At 36.7% G+C, this 17,284-nt stretch overlaps 1 protein-coding gene across 2 annotated transcripts in view; it reads right to left on the bottom strand.

Moving 5' to 3' along the window:
* The window catches only part of VEGFB (vascular endothelial growth factor B), a 299,457-nt gene extending 282,605 nt beyond the window's left edge, over positions 1 to 16,852 (bottom strand). Inside the window, exon 1 of one of the 2 annotated variants that reach the window (XM_044075732.1) lies at positions 15,894 to 16,852. In XM_044075732.1, coding sequence (XP_043931667.1) covers positions 15,894 to 15,959 — 66 coding nt within the window. In that variant the 5' untranslated portion in view covers positions 15,960 to 16,852. The remainder of the gene's footprint in view (positions 1 to 15,893) is intronic. The other variant, XM_044075733.1, reaches the window with a different exon arrangement.
* Between the last annotated feature and the right edge of the window lie 432 nt (positions 16,853 to 17,284).

The raw sequence follows: 17,284 nt of genomic DNA, 5'->3' as shown, positions 1-17,284 counted from the left end.
TTGGTACAATGTTAATCAATTAGCCACACATTCTGTTTTTGCAAGTTACGTCAGCTGTTCCCCACTGAGTTTTTGGATCACTGGTCTGAAGTTTATTTTAATAAGGAAACCACATATAACAGTTAGTCACTGTGACACAGTGCTACATATCCAGCATTTTTAGACAGGTATGTTGAATCAAAATTATTACCCATATTAAACAGCCCCCTCTCCCCATACACACATATATCTTCATTTCAGAGTTTTCACTCTTCGTATCTCCACCATGGATAAGATTAGAATCATTTTTTTAAAGATCCTGTCCACCATGGATAAGATTAGAATCATTTTTAAGGATCCTGTCCACAATGGATAAGATTAGAATCATTTTTAAGGATCCTGTCCACCATGGATAAGATTAGAATAATTTTTTAAGGATCCTGTCTACCATGGATAAGATTAGAATAATTTTTTAAGGATCCTGTCCACCATGGATAAGATTAAAATCATTTTTAAGGATCCTGTCCACCATGGATAAGATTAGAATCATTTTTTAAGGATCCTGTCCACCATGGATAAGATTAAAATCATTTTTTAAGGATCCTGTTAGCATCCAAAAAGGCAGCTCAGAAACATGCACTAGGAACCCATGCATACAGAAGCAGGCACAAACAAGACAATGGTTCAGTTGGCTCTCACTGGAAAAATAATAATGACTGTGCAGTCATACTTGAATGAAGTATATTGGACTGACACTTACAACCACCAACACATGGTATCTACACATTCTGAAAGACTGAGCATGCCCATAACATTATTTTCCTATCAGAAAATAGCTACAGTACAGTCACAGAGAGTTGCAAAACAGATGCAAACAGTTTTTACTAAATTTGGAGGCAGTTAATCTTCATGAAAAATTAGGAATTTTGACATTCTTACACTAACTTTTTTGTCTTATAGCAAGTCCATGTTCCCTTCTTGTCTCAGGCTAGTTTAAAAATATAGCAAAGCAAGGTGTGAAAGGATAGCAGGAAAAAGGAAAATATGCAAAATTAAAATTTAAAATAAGCATTTTATTCCCAATGTGAAAATTTCCATTTAAATGTAATATTTTCATGCTATAGAAAAAACAGAGACAGTAACACATCTCATTACGTGTGAATGGTTATAGTATATAAAACATTAATCATATAATTTAATTAGGTATTTTAAAACAAGGTTGTAACTGAAACATAGAATTTAGTCTAAAAGTTTCTGCTCTAATTCGAGTTATGCTGCCAAAATATTGCTTAATTTCTTAAAAAAGAAATGTGTTCATTACATTTGATTGCTGAATATCACTATATACACGCCCTGCAACTAGAAAAAAAGTCTGTCTTCACTCTTCAATATGTGTGCAGATAAAGGTTGGGGAGGGAGGATGGATGCTTAGAAGTGGGATGTATTTATTTGTAGAAGATTTGATGATTTTTGTTGGAGGATATGAGAAGGCAATTCACAAGTATATTAAATGTTGGTTAAAAAGTTTAAAGATTAAGTTCACAAAAAAGCTAGCACTCGTGAGAGTGGGACAGAGGTTGGGAGAAGTATGTTCACCATCAGTTGAAAGGGAAGAAACAGAAAAGCAAAAATTGAGCAGAATTTTTTGTAAAGGTGTGTAATAAATGCTTGCTAGATAGTCAACATGGATTGGACTTATTAAGAGATACGATGTTCTTCTTGCATGTGATATATTTGTTAAGGGATGTCAGAGTTGGTCTACAAAATAGAAAGGTGGGAGAGATTCAGAAACTATGTGACAGTTTTAAGTGGAATGGAAGCCAGAGGCAGGCAGAGCAATGACAAAATGAGGGCAGATAGAAGGTAAGGGGTGGGGGTGCTTAATATCAAGAGATATGTGACAGCTATAACTCTTGTGCAAAGATTACGTGAGAATGAACTGGTGAGACTGAAATGCATGCAGTAGGTGGAAGGGGATTTGGGGCATCACGAAGGGGGTGTTTGCTTTAACAGATCCTGGTATGAATATGATGGCAAAGGACAATGTAGGCAGAGTAACAGATGACAGAGCAGTAGAATAATTAGCATTGAGGTGTTTGTGGATGAAAATTGATGGAGATGAGCTGGTGGCAGCCCTGACAGAATGAGAGGAAAATTGTGTGTTCAGGTTAGAAAATATATTAAGTGAAGGGGAGAATTAAGGAGGGAATTGGTTTTGGATTAAGAGATGAAGACTGGCTATTTTACAGGTGGATGGTGGTGACGGTGAAGCAGATTTTTAAGACAAAGCAAAGGAGGGGAAAATAGAGACTTATTAGGGAGAAGGGAAAATTCAGTAGGAAAAGAATTAAGGCAGTTGATGAGGGTTGAAATGGGTGATATATAGGTAATCAGGAAGAGAAAGAGCCAAGGGTCTATTAACAAATGAAAAGATCAATGCAGTAGGGAAAGAGACGTATGAAAAAACATACTCCATGAGTGATATATGGCACCTTTGAGATTAAAGAGGAAGGGCTGGTGGCTGGAACCGATATGCTGAAGATTTAGTGAAAGAGGGAGGGATGCTGGCCAGTTATTTATGTGGTGGTGTTGTCCTGTGGTGAACCAGGCTTGGAAATGGAATTAGTACAATATGGGAGGAGATTTGCTGTAGGCAAGTGTGGAAGTAAACCGAATTTTTGTCTTCTTGATTAGAGATTGAAGGAGACTGTGGATTAGAGAAAGTTGGTGGAAATTCAGATAAAGGTGGGGATGAAAAGGGCATAAGCTAATGCTTGCATGACGAAGGAAGTGCATGTTTTTATTGAACAGAAAAGAAGAGAAAAGAGTGGATACAGTAAACATGGAAGACAGCAAAAGGATTAAGTGGATGGATTAGTTTGGCATGTCTATGGAAGTTAAGGGACCATAAGAAAGGAAATGGGAGAGAGGACAGGGGGTTGTAGTATTAGTTCATTTTACTGTCCAAAACAGTGACTAAGTGCTCTACTAAAAAAGAGATAAACTATGTCTCATTACTGCAGCTGACCTTAGCATGTGGGACAGTAAAAGCAATGATATTTTGTTTGGCATTGTTATCGTTGGGGGGGCTTTGAAACAGACAGATAAGTACATATGATATATATGGTACACACTTTAATGAAAGAGTTGCCAAATTGTGTATTGTAATTGCTGTAAATGATATATACTGTTGGATAAAACCTCAAAAAAAGTAATGCAGACAAAAATGTGTGCAGATAACACAGTAATAGAAAAAAGTCTGGATTTTGGTCCCACCTTGCCAGTGGCTGACTGTTTTCTTCAAGTATCCTCATAAGCTTCCCCACATTAGGGCTGAGGAAAACCAAAGAACTAAATTTACCACATGCTCAGTGGAAGAAATAACAAATGTTCATATTTCCAAAATATTACTTTCTCTATGTGTGTGTCTGTCTGTATGCCTGTCTTTCTGACTGTCTGTGTTTGATGTTTAAATCAAGTGAACTGAGTAACATGTATGCTTGCAATACAGGAAATATGCTTAAGGAAAAAACGCCATGAGAAGAAGGTAGAAGCTGAAAAACTAGCATGCACACACATGCACACGCGTGCACACACACACACACACACACACACACACACACACACACACACACACCATAGATTATGTATAGAACATATGGTGATGCAGCTTAGGTACCCTTTAACATACAAATGATACACTTTTCAAAAAAATATTTGCAATACACCCTAAATCATCAAGTTTTTCATGTTATGCATTGTGTATTGAGACATTCTTTTTTCTGAACATACATTACATGATAAAGTTGAAAAGGAAAGCAGCCTTCGAGAACTGTCATGCTTTATACATCAGTGCAAACAAGCATACTAGGAGTGCCTGCCATTAAAAAGAAATGTACACAGAGGAAGGAAGACAAACATATGACCATAGCAGACTTTAGCCCAGTGTCTTCTGTAAACTGTATTTACGAATACAGGACAGACCTCAAGTGGAACCAGACTTTGCAATGACTCCCTCAGCTTTGCTAACAAACAAATGAGCAGCTTCCATCTTTGACTAGGCAATACATTTGAGGAAAGGACTTGTAAATGAACTGAAAAGGGTAGGATTAGAGTTTTAAGGTAGAAAGAATTCTTAATTTACAACTCAGAAATGCAACAACTATGAAGAGTAACTGCTTAGTAGTGCAAGCTGTGTTCATCCTGCCACTAATAACATAAGGAAAAAAGCAACTAATGCCATGAATATATAAGTAGATGTGGCCTATGTAGATATTGCACAGAGGTCAGACCTGCAACTTCGCTACATGTTTACACAAGAAAGGAATAGGCAGAAAATATGTATGTGCAGTAGTTTCAATACTTTCTGCAGCATCCGAATCAATGTTTGACAGTCAGTGGTCTCAATTCAGTACACGTAAGCAGATAATTTTACATACAACCACATCAATCAATACAATTGCATATTATAAGAATGCCTCTCCCTGTCTTCACTTATATTGGCGCTAAATTTGTAAACATAATATTTCAAAGGAATCACTTAATGCTGAAACTGAGTACCTCTTCTTGCACCTGTTTGGCATCTGCCATGATTATGTGGTCTCTTTTATAAAGTAATCTTTCAGCAGTAATAAAATGAGTACAGGATATTTCAAGTATTTCATTGTGTGAAACAGTTCGGATAAATACTAAAACATTATTTAGGATGTGATCACATGCATATAATTAGGCAAGGCAGTTAGCGCTGGCATTCATTCAGGCAACAATTGTGCAAGCACAGAATAGGCCCTGGCTCAGGTTTCTGAAGGGCACCATCAAGGACGGATTCATTCCCACTGCAACTCTTAATCTGCAGATTGCAGCCTGTAAGCAGCGTTAAAGTGACCTCATGCTATGCAGACTGCAAGGCTTGAAATTGCTTGAAATGAGTGATGAAATGTGTACGCACGTGTGTGTGTGTGTGTGTGTGTGTGTGTGTGTGTGTGTGTGTGTGTGTGTGTGTGTGTGTGTGTGTGTGACTGTAGGATGCTTTGTTCATTTTAAAAGGCTGGAAGTCCAAAATATAGAGCTCCTGTTCTTAATGCTCAAAGAATACATTCAGTAAAGTGTTTCTAAATCAGATAACGTCTTGAACATTTTAACCTCAGACTCACAGCTATCAAAAGAAATATGCACCACTGAGTTGGAGGAAGTAATTCATTTGCCCCTAACTAAAAAGCAAAAAAGTACCACAGCAGAGCCCTAAAGACCTAACCAGAGGCAGCCCTTGGAAATAGAGAAGGTCAGTTGTGCAAAAATATTTGTAAATCTTTGTTTATCAAAGCATTATGGAAATATACAAATATATTCTTAAAAACATGTTTCAACATACCAGCTATTGAATTTGCTGTGGCATGCACATCTTTAATAAACAAGTCACACCAACAGGCCAGACTGTACTACCTCCAGACATGTCTGCCCTTGCTTAAGATTATCAGTATAGCTCAAGTGAAAAGTCTGGCTTTGCTCTGAAACATTCATCTGTAACTAGTGTGCAGAAACAATTATTTTCTTTTAGGGAGAATATGCATAGCTCCCATAATTCCTTAATAAAATAGATGTTTGCAAATATTTTTGTGCAGATACAGCTCTTCTAATTAAACACAGTTGCAAAGTTATATGCCCGTCCTTATCTGCAAGTAGAGATTAGCAAGATAAATGTATGTATTCGCTGTATATTTTTAAATATATGTGCTTCTTATACGCTATAATCTGAAATAAAAAAGGTGCAGAAAACATGTTGTCAAGGGGAAGTATGTCCTTAGCCGCAGGAATACTGCTGGAACATACCAAACTATGAACCTTTCAGAAAAGGAATCAGTGCAGTAGCAGAGTGCCGCCACTAGACAGCATTGTTGTGGTCAGCGGTACAGTTCTGTGTTTTGGAGCTGTGGCATCGATACAGTCACAGATCTGATCTGCCATCATTTCAAAACAAAGCAAAACATTATTTTATCAACTGATGCTGCTATAATGCTATGAGTTAGCAACAGACTCAGAATTCCTGTTGTTTGCTTGTAAGCCAGGCTACTGGAACCTTATCTCAAATCACAGAGCTGTTAATGCTCCCTCCTTTGTTGGTGAGATATATTTATCATCAACAATGTGAAGAGATAATGTATTCCCTTATCTTCTTCACTTTTTGTATTATTCTAGCAAGTTTGCTAAGTGTTTCTATAAACTCAGTATCCTATCAGTTCTTTTCTTGTACTTTGTTAGACTGGATGCCAGTAATGTCACAAGGATATACAAAAAACATTCATGTGTCTAGATTCCTGGCATTCCTCATCCAGATCTCTTGACCTCTAGTCAGTCCTGCTGGCCCATATCTTATCATAAGCTACATGAAGCTGCAGGTTAACCATTCGGGCACTATAAGGGTCATGCTAGCTGCATCTCATTCAAATTCCTGCAGGTTCTCTCTATCATTTAACATCTAGATACTGGTCTAGTCTATTTATTTATACATAAGTCATCAAAATGGGAGAACACTAACAATTCAACATCTTGCTGAGTGCTTTAATTTCCTTCGGCTACAACTATCATGCTATATACATTTCAGTGCAGAAAAAGAAAATCAGCCCCTCCTTCTCTAAAAGGGGGGGTCAAAGAATGAGGCATCCAGCCACATTTATCCTTCTAGAAGGCAGTTTCTTAGATGTACACATGTCTGTTATTGGTGTGCTGAAGAACGGGGGAATAGACTTTTCTCTCTGTCTTGTACTGAAACAAAGATTATTTATTGGTCCTAAATTTATTCATATCAGTTCCCATCAGTGTATAGTTGGACCACTGAAGTAATTATCATATTCACCAAACATGTCTGGCATGACTGCCCACTTTCACTGCTTCTGTTCCCTGCTCACCAAATACTGACCACAGTTTTTTAGCATTTGTATCTATAGACTACAGAGTTCAAAGGTGGGGAAAGAATAAGAAGAAATGCGGCATGAATAAAGTAGCTCTAGCACAAATTCTAAACATACCACACCAGCTGTAACTCCAGATTTCATTTACTGTTTGTTAAATGAAGTTAAAATAACAACAGTGCAGAAGTCCCCAAGCAACTCAAAGCAAAATTTATCCTTGGAGGAGGCTGTATGCCAGATATTTACAGTAGGGCATGGTATGTTTGCACTTGATGTGGTATGTTCGCACTTTATGTGGTATGTTTGCACTTTACTTAACAAGCCACAAGTCTGAACTGCAGTTACCGTTCTCACTTTAGAGCACTGCAGGACACATGCTGCTGTTACTGACGCAGTGAACATCTTCTGTCTCATATTTCTCGACTGTTCAAAAGTTTACAAAATGTCTAAATATTTGCCTCATATTTGTCATCTGTTCCTCATCAAATTTCTGTTTTTTTGCAAATCATTGAGGAATGAAGTCACTAAATAATGACAGACATTTGTGTTTCAGATTTCATATTCTTCAGAAAATGCATGCTAACATTGACCTTGTTATTCTATCAACTTTTTTTAAATTTGTAAGAGCGATATTTTAAAAAAAATCCCTATTTTAGGGCCTTAGTTCCCAATTATTTTTGGCTTTGCACCACATTTTTGTGCTAAGAGGTTGAAAAGTACACTCTGTAGATACACTAATGCACAAATAATTTCAGATGTCACCATGCCATTCTCTACAATCAACTATTTATGTTCCAAGTGGCAGAAATGTACTCTAGGATGTGCATTGGTTTGACTGAGTCCTTCTGCCTACCACCTGTTCATACTGAATGATGCACAACTCCATCAATACAATGGATTATTACGTTTTCTACATGCAAGACTAGGCTACATACACTCTAGTTGCTCTTCCTATAATTCTATGACATGGGTATGTAAATACAAATTAAAATGGAGAGCTTGATTCTTTAAATACAAGACAGCCGTATATGCACCTTACACCAGCTTGTGACTGAAACACTTCACTTACAAAACCCATTCATAGCTTTTACATCCCATTCTGTTTTGCAACACATGCAAACAGATGTCTCTCGGCATTGATAAGCAATGCTGAGTAAGATTATAGCAAATGGAAGGTGTGGTACTAAAGAAAAAGTAGAAAGATTGTTTGTTTTAAGGTCACACTGAGTAATTGTTAATGGCAAGCTTGGATCCTGGTCTTGTTTCTACAAAGCCCACCTTTCCGTGGCAATTCCATGACATTTTTCTCTTTGCTCTGATGTATACGCAGCAGGCAATATAATTTTTTTAAGAATTTAAACTGTAAAATCCATTCATCCTGGTTGTTAATATTTGATTGAGGTTTTGTCTAATAGCAGGATTATTAACATAAAACAAAATTTTAGAACATTAATAGTAGTCATTCAAATGTTGATATTCAGAAACTGTGATATGCATGACTATATAAGGAACTGATCTGAAGAGTTAGCTTAAAACACTAGTATCTAAAATCACAAAGTGTGTACAATTCTGACAGCTAATTTGCAGAAGGAGATTTTAGTACAGACATGCAGTATCATAAAGTCAAAATTGCCACCAAAAATGAATCACACAGCAGCTGGTAGCAGCCTTTCAAAACTGCAAATTAATGAATGAACCTTGGGAATTAAAGATAATTGTTCTATGCCATAATAAATAGAACTGCATCTCAATATTTAAGATTCCATATGTTTTCTCTGCACTGGCTTGTGGTTTGAGTGGTAAATGATCTCAAATGAATGATTCTTCCATGCAAGGGTAAGACAACTGGCACCTGAATGAAAGTAGTCGCACACAGACAGATCACCTGATTTCCTGTTTGCCATCTAGTGCACTACATGGAGCTGAGAAAACCGTGTCAGTCTGGTATCTGTGTATGCGTGTGTATGGTTGTGTTTGTTTGTGGGCATGCATGTTTGCATGCACATGCACATATGTGAGATAAATAATTATATTCTGTCTCTGGCCTTGAAATAGAAGAAATAGAAGAAATCAAGAAATTCAGTGGAATGAAATGTATGAGCAAAATGTGTTTTTAGTACAAATGTTATTTAGAAGTATTAATAAAAGAAAGTAAGAGATTTGTAAAGACAACGCATAGCATAATACATATAAGAGAGAGAGAGAGAGCCTGCTGTATGATGAATAACATATCTTAGGGAAATAAATGATCATATCCTACAGAACACGACAATTCTTTTATCATACAAAGCAGACTCATTTATTAGTTATGCTTTACATTTTTAGGTTAAATTATTTTTGCCCATTTATTTCAAAGGAGTGTTGTAACTGCCGAGTTTTTTTTTCTTTTGAATGGGGCTTTTCATGAATTATGAAGACTTTTACGAAATGGTTACCTCCAAGGGTTACCTTCAGGACAGTACTATATATACTATGGCTGAGAAATAGAAAACTTTTTAAACACTTTTTTGTCATTTTCTTGAATATAGTACTGTACTCTGGGGTATGTTAGTATCTCCTAAATCTATAGCTTACTTATGTGTTTTACTTCCTTTATTGTTGTAGAGGTCAGGTACTTAGTTTCATAACAGTAAATACAACTTTCTGACAGGCTGCCTGAAGTTGCAGTTTTATTTTTTTTTTCTTTACCTAAGGCTTGATTTAATTTCCTTGCAATGACTTTGTTGTGTGTGGTGCATTTTGCATGGTTTGTATGTGTATTATAATGTGTGCAATGTATAAGTTTTTTTATGTGAATAGGACAGTGATTTATGAAACACATAGAGAAGATGATAAAGATCTATTGGCTTGATGACATATAGAAAGTTATAGCAATTAAAATAACAGCGATACTCTGTAGCAGACAGATATATTTATCTCTCCCTTTATCAGTGTACACTGGTTATACACACACACACACACACATATATATATATATATATATATATATATATATATATATATATGTACGTATAGTTACAGGTGATAGCTGCATTGTGGTTGAATGGCTTTAGTTCTAAAATGTAATGTTGCTGTGCATTTCATTACAATGTGTTGTATTGTGAGAGCCAGTGGAGTGCTTTTCCCTTTTCTATACTGGGATGTGACTGTGGAGTTGGTATACATACTTTGGCAGAGGGTGCAGGGGGGGGGACTTGCAACACTGCAAAAAAAGTTTTTTTTTGTGCTTTCTGTGTCCAACTCACTGTTTTTGATATTTAATTTTCCATAAATGATGAGACAAAAAAGCGTGTCATAACACTGTATATCTGCATTTGCAGTTTTGTGACTATGTGTAATTAAGACTGGACACCACTCAAAGACACTTTACTTAGGTATGTTAAGTATAATTAGACAGTACAGAACAGGTAGCAGCTACATTCATCAGTTACATTCTGCAACATGGATAATAATAATAAACTGGCTCCAATAATTAAGACAAAGTAGCTTACTCAATGCAGCTACTCAGTCTAGCAGCTCGGTACAGACCTGAGACATACAGGTGTTCTGTCTAAAGTCACACATCTTGGCTTAACACAGCATTTTAATAAAGGTGTATAGTGACAGCTTCAGGTAAGCACAAGTTCATGCAAGCAATTTTTGATCTGTTGCAAGCAAGTGATTTTTTAACTTAGAATAGATAAAATTAAGCAACTATAAATACATGGCCACCTATAGGAAAGGAATTCCAGGTCTTCTCTGCCTATCTGCCTAATTAGTGAAAAAAAAACTTTTATCGAGCCTTGATCCTGGTTTTAGAATGGGTCATAAGAAACCACCTCACTATAATACAAGACCTAAAAGAATAAAAGCAGCTAATAATGGACAGTTTACAGGAAAAGAAAAACAGAATGTCATCATTATCTACATTTGTAATAGCACAGCCTGGAATAAAGCATTCTGGGAACCACACCAGTGTGCATCACATTTGTGAGCTCAGAACGACATAACAGAAAATAACACATAATACTGGCATGCCAGCATCTCATTTGCCAGATGAGATTAAGAGAACCACACACACACACACATACACACAGAAAGAAGCTAATGGTAAGAGACAGCCATCAGAAAAGCTGACATGAGACATTGTTCAAAACATGGATTAGTCCTAAACTGCATTTACAAAGTTTTGCTGCTGAGTATGATGTGGTAGGTTATGTTTAGTTGTATTTGGGGTCATTGTGAAGGTGTTTAACCATGGAAACTCAGTCTAGTGGTGTGTGATCACTGGAAATAAGTTTGAAATGCTGAAGCAAGCCAAAATTAGCTTAACATGCCTAAAAGCAGTGTTAGTCAAACTACTCTGACTTGATCTGCTATTCTTTGCTCAATGTTGCAGAGTTCTGTTAAAATCATTTTCAGGACAGTTGATCAACACATCAATTCACATTTCTTTTAACAGTACTAGTCAAATCTGTCAGCAAGACTACAATATCCTTTCAGATTCTAATGAATATAAAATCCTTGTTGCCTGTGTTATGCAATCCTCCTGAAATACACTATATAAAATGGTGAGGTAGAAGCTGAAGAATACATTTATGCTTGCATTCATAAAAACACGTTTTTGATTTTAAACTATTTTAGTCCAATCTTTTGAATAAAAATGCTTCAATCATTTTTTATCATTTATTTCCAGCCCACAGAAATCCCCCCCCCCTTAGAACTTCTGAACAGAAGTAACAGTTCCTCAGTACAGTAAATCACAGATGGATTAATATATCACTGATAGGAAGGTGTTTGGTAAACTGTGTATGCTAAAAGAGCAGAGAACCAAGAAGCAAGACTTATAGAAATTCCACTCTAATAATAAGAGATATTTTGGAATGCTGCCATAAGCATTTTTATTCTTACAATACTTTGAGAATCATTTAAGGGTAATAAAATTACATTAAGTACCAATATGACTTACATGACAGACTTTTGGTAACATTGGGCCTGTACACGTTAAATTAGTTTCTGCTTAACAGTCTGAATGCAAAAAGTAATTTCAAAGGATACTGGCAAATTATAGCTCAGAGATTAAGTTAAGATTTTTTGCATGTTTATAAAAGGAGAAAGAAATATATATTTTTAAGGATAGCATGCTGCATAAGAACAAAAGCATAAAGTGCATTATAATATTTGTATAGACAGGACTCCCAAATTATTCCTTGTGTAGACTTTCTCTAAAATCTCACCCAGATTTCAGCTATGGGTAGTCTATTAAGTATTGATACTGGTACAGTTTTCACAAAAGACAACAAAGCGCAACTGTCCTTGTTACAGTTATATCTGACATAAGTATGGTCATTGGCAATGAAGTGCTTAGAGGTACAGCTGCAACGAGGTAGTTGTTGTACTCTGTCCTATGTGGAATCCATGTCAGTAAGGAATCAAGATAGAAACTGAATGGGCTACAAGAATAACAATTATTCTATACCTGTTAGTTATATATGATGCACTGTATTGTTGATACATTTTAAGTTTTTTTATAAAACTCTTCCAGTAGATGAGCATCCTATCCTGTAAGATCACTGTTCTTCTGTACCATTTTATTTATTCATTTTTTTTTCAAGTATGCACGATAAGTCTTTGGTCCTTTATCAGGAAAGACTCAGGATGGCATTTTCAGTGATAGGAGAAATTTAGCTATGAAATCTGGACAGCCCCCACATAGTTCGTAAATAAGTACCATGTGATATTTAACAACTATGTGAATTTCAATCAAAATGAGAAGAAGGGACCTCTTTTTATAATCTCATCCAAAGAACATCAGCACCAAATTCAAGCTATAACTATTGCACTGACAATAACGAAATGTATACTTGTATAATTAATTTTTACTGTATGTTAATATGTTTGTATGGAGCTTTTCTCCTGGGATCTCTGCTGAAGAATTGGCTTGAGCTCAGTCAGACTAATCCCATTAACAATCATTTTGTACAGCACTATACCCATGGTTTTTCTTTTCTTTTCTGGTACATATTGACACGTATGTATATAGGTTATGATTTTTTTTTTTAACCATAATGTATTAAGGCTCGATCATAGCTTAATATTTGTGGTATTTGAATACTCTCTTTTTATTATTTCTGTTGTACTTATCAAAATAAATAAAATGTGTTTTGAAAAAAATAAATAAATGAATAAAAAGAAATAATGAAAATCTAATTGCCTGATGTGGGAATAAAACCTTCATGATCTTCTCGCTGGTAACAGGAAGTATGCATTCTGCTAAGCAGAGCAATTTGATGCATTTTCTAACTAAAACGTAGCTTACTGATAACTTTGCAGTTGCAGTGTGCATGGTTTGCCTTCAAAGCTAAGTTGAAACAGATTAGCACACAGAAAGTTCTAAAGGTAAGCCTAGTGGACATTGTGTGTATTGCGTGGCTGAGCTGATACCTTTAATATACATTCTGATTTAGACTGCAGCTCAGTGCATTAGAAACTACTTTTACTAACTAGATTATTGCTGGCTGCCACTTCATTTTCCCTAAGAAATTTGTTCCCAACAAATCTAGATATCAGAGGATTGTTTGGTGCAATTTATATGACAGCAAAGAAAGATGGTTTTGAAAGGGGGAACCAGTTCAGCTTTTGAGATATAATTCCCAAACTTCCTTTTATTGATTGGGGTACACTGTTGCACAAAATGAAAAATACAGTGGCAGACATGTTCTTCAAATAACATAGACATAATGTTTAACTGTTGAATTGTTTTATTTCATGGACTAATGATTAATTTTAATTGAGCATAATGTAAGTAATGGTTATCGTTAGACAAAATACAGTTAAGTGTAATGCAAGATAAAACAGCAATATGACTTCATTAACCTGGATCTGCCTGCACTGGTGTAATTTTAAGCTACCCTTTCCATATATTTACAAATAATTAAGCTTATTTTCTTTACAATGTTGTTTTGCTCCTCCTCCACGCATGCATATGCAGTGTCTAGTGTATACTTATTAAAAATACCACAAAGCACATGAATTTAAATTCTGCTCTGTCATCATTCCAGTGGTGAACTATTATTTTTCTGACATTCTTTACACATCTTCCTCACAACACATACACACACACACACACACACACACACACACACACATCTACACAATTAGAAATAAATACACACAGAAGCACACACATATGTCTCAAAGTCTAGGGTGGTTTATGTCTGATTTATTCACTACTGGCTCAGAAGATCAAGCTTTGACCAATGTATGCCTGATAAGCACAAATGATGTCTGTAAAAACATTTTCTTAAAAGGACACCCCCCCCCTGCATTTTAATAAAACAAAACATAAGACACTGCACGTTCTGGTTTGCTTTAAGAGGTTAACTTTATATTTACCAGTATATGTTGGAAATATCAGTTTGTTCCCCACAGGTACACTTGCCAATTGAACCTCAACTGATTATTAAAACATAAACATAAAAGCAATATTCATTGTTTACATTATGTAAGCATAATAATGTCTTCAAGTTTAAAAATGTTTCATTACTTAAGATTTTCCAGTCGCATCAACTACTTTTATTTTAGCTCCTAGATGAATTTGCTGCATGCATGAAAAGGTAATCGTAAAAAGAATGCTGAAAAATTTGTTTCAGTTTTATAAAGAAAGAAAAAAAACATGAGAAAAAGCTGAATTTCAACAAAGTTGAAACAAATACAGATAAAATGCTAACATGCTTGTACATAACACTGTATCACTTGTCTCTGAAGAGTATATTCTCTTGTTACAATTTAGGATGAGAACTTGCACATCTCAAAGCATTAAGATATATAAAAATATATTTATATTTTGCATGCTCCTTTTTAGAAAATGTAACAGAGCGAGAGAGAAAAAGAGTACCACTAGAATGTCATAGTAAACCGCTGTCTTGCAACAGTTTTAAAGCTATAGTTTATTGCAATGTGCAAACAGTGCCTGGCAGCCCTATGACCTGTAAAACAGTCAGCAGCAGCAGATAGCAACAGTAATTGCTTAGGCGAGTAGTGCGATGTCAAAAACAACCAAAATGTGGACAACAGTGTGAACTTTGGCAAGGAATTATGTAGTCACATGTTTCTGATGAAGTACTACACAACTCATCTACCAAATGGGACACCGTTCCTGCAGTTGTGAAATCTGTCATTTCATTTGCGGTACATTTTCTAAGAGTGCTCCTAATAAAGACAAGCATATTAAGAATATTCAGTCAAGTAACTCTTACAGATGGATGGAGAGGAACAAAAACACATATAACCACTGTAGCAGCGTTCCCATGTGTGCATAACCCCCCCCCCCACACACACACACACACACACACACGTATTTTGCCTCCAGCTATTTAATCTGTTATTCTATTATTCTGCTACCGGATAAAGCAATAGAAGTGGATTCTTAAATCCGCCAACTTAAACTTATAAATGAGGGTATCAAGTTTGCCTGGAAACGTGTACTAGGGAAATGAGACCCAAACCACAGTACCTAATGTCACCTCATCGCCTTAAGTTTCTGACAGCGTAGCTAAAAAGTGGAAGATAAAGGTACGATCAGAACTGAATGAAAGCCGAGCTGCACACACCCCGCATATCAGTAGCAGAAGGAAGCATGATTTCTAACTTGAATAAACACCCCAAAAATAGTCTAACACCCCTCTCGCCTTCCACCGTATACTGCTTTGTAGTTTACTCTTGAACCTGTGTGTGTGTGTGTGTGTGTGTGTGTGTGTGTGTGTGTGTGTGTGTGTGTGTGTGTGTACTTCTCAGGATCCTACAGAACAAAAACAAATAATTGGATATAAAGTGAACTGCTTTCAGGTACGCATGAATCACATGCTAATGCATTGTAAGGGCTACTGCAGGACAAATTTAGATCAGGGTTTGGTTGAGAAAGGGGAGGACATGGCATGTTAAATGTCTAAACATCTGCATGTTAAATTCTATTAAGTACTTGTTAAAAAATTATGCTTTAAATTAGTTTATAGTAAATAATCTTACCTTTGAATGTGAGATGCGCAGAAGTACGAGAAACAGAAGCTTAAAGAGCTCTGCAGTATGTGTCATTGTCTTGAGTATCAACAAAGTTCCTCAGCATTACACACCAGTCGGGGAGATGAGATAAATCCTCTGTATTCAAAAGACCCAGTCCTACAGCCCCAGTCTGGACCTACCTTTCCAAGGGAATAAACTCGACATAGTGCTTGTCAACTCCATTCTAATTTCCCCAGGGGTGAGCACTGCTGAATTAAAATAACAACGCTACTTAGATCCTGGGATCGAGCCGCACCAGCTGCAAACACAAAATATATGGGCTACAGCAATACTCTTAGGATCCCTTAAAAGACAGCTTCTCAGACATGGGGGAGCGACTTCCGAATGAATTCCTAAAAAGCGTCGGAGATGACTTGGCTTTTTACTGCACTCAATTTCCAAGGACTTGCAACTACTCAAAGTTTTCTGCACTTCCAAGCTGTTCCCAGTTTAAAGTGCCCTCCGAGTGATCAGGAGATGAGACACATGAAATAAGGGCCCCTCTTCCTTTTCTCTTCACCAACATTTTTTCCCCGTTTCAGTACAACAGTATAGATTGCCATTCCCTAGTTTCCGTAATTTCTGTCCCCCAGTGACTTTACAAAATGCAGGGATTCCAAATATGCTTTGCCTTCAACCACACTGGTTGCTGCCTGCAGAGGACATGCAGACCTTGATTCACGGCTGGCATCCGAATGCCCCAGTATGAGGTACCTCGCTTAAACTGGTGCTGCTGTTAACCTTAACCAGTACTGATTGCCATAGCCGTGCTTCTTGACATCTGGCTCAGACAGCCGTTGATACTGGTATACAGGTGCACTCACACTACCTGGTGTCTCCGGAGGAAAACTCTGTCCTTCACAGACAGAAACAAGCTTTCTATTCCAGAGCGCACTTCTCCCAAGCAGTGTAAAACCGCGCGTCATGTGACTTAGAGTGGCGTGCTTAATAGTGTTGGAAGCGCGCGCGCACACACACACACGCACACACACACATACAAAGTGTGTGTGCGCGCGTGTGTTATGTTGCGATGCTTGTGCAGTCCACATCCCACATTGCTCATCATTTCTGCGTTTCCCCCAGTTTTTAACTCTCAGTATTATTACAGTTTACGATGCAGGAAAATGCTAGTAGACGTTCTTCGAACTAGGTAATGAAAATGCGGCTTTCGCTACATTTTTCCAACCTACCTAAAGCATTATGCCAGGTAAGTATTTGATAATGAAATGTATCTGTGCAAATTACCACATCTATAGGTGAAAAGGATAGGAAGGGGCATCAGATATTCTTGTGATCGTAGCTATCAACCAACCAAGGACACATCTCTGCAGAATCAGGGCCAAATCCGAAAATATTCA

Source organism: Protopterus annectens, chromosome 6.part1 (genome assembly GCF_019279795.1).
Source record: "Protopterus annectens isolate FY-2018-M chromosome 6.part1, PAN1.0, whole genome shotgun sequence".
Classification (NCBI taxonomy): Eukaryota; Metazoa; Chordata; order Ceratodontiformes; family Protopteridae; genus Protopterus; species Protopterus annectens.
Note: the sequence above shows the minus strand (reverse complement) of the source record. Positions and strands in the feature narration are given on the sequence as shown.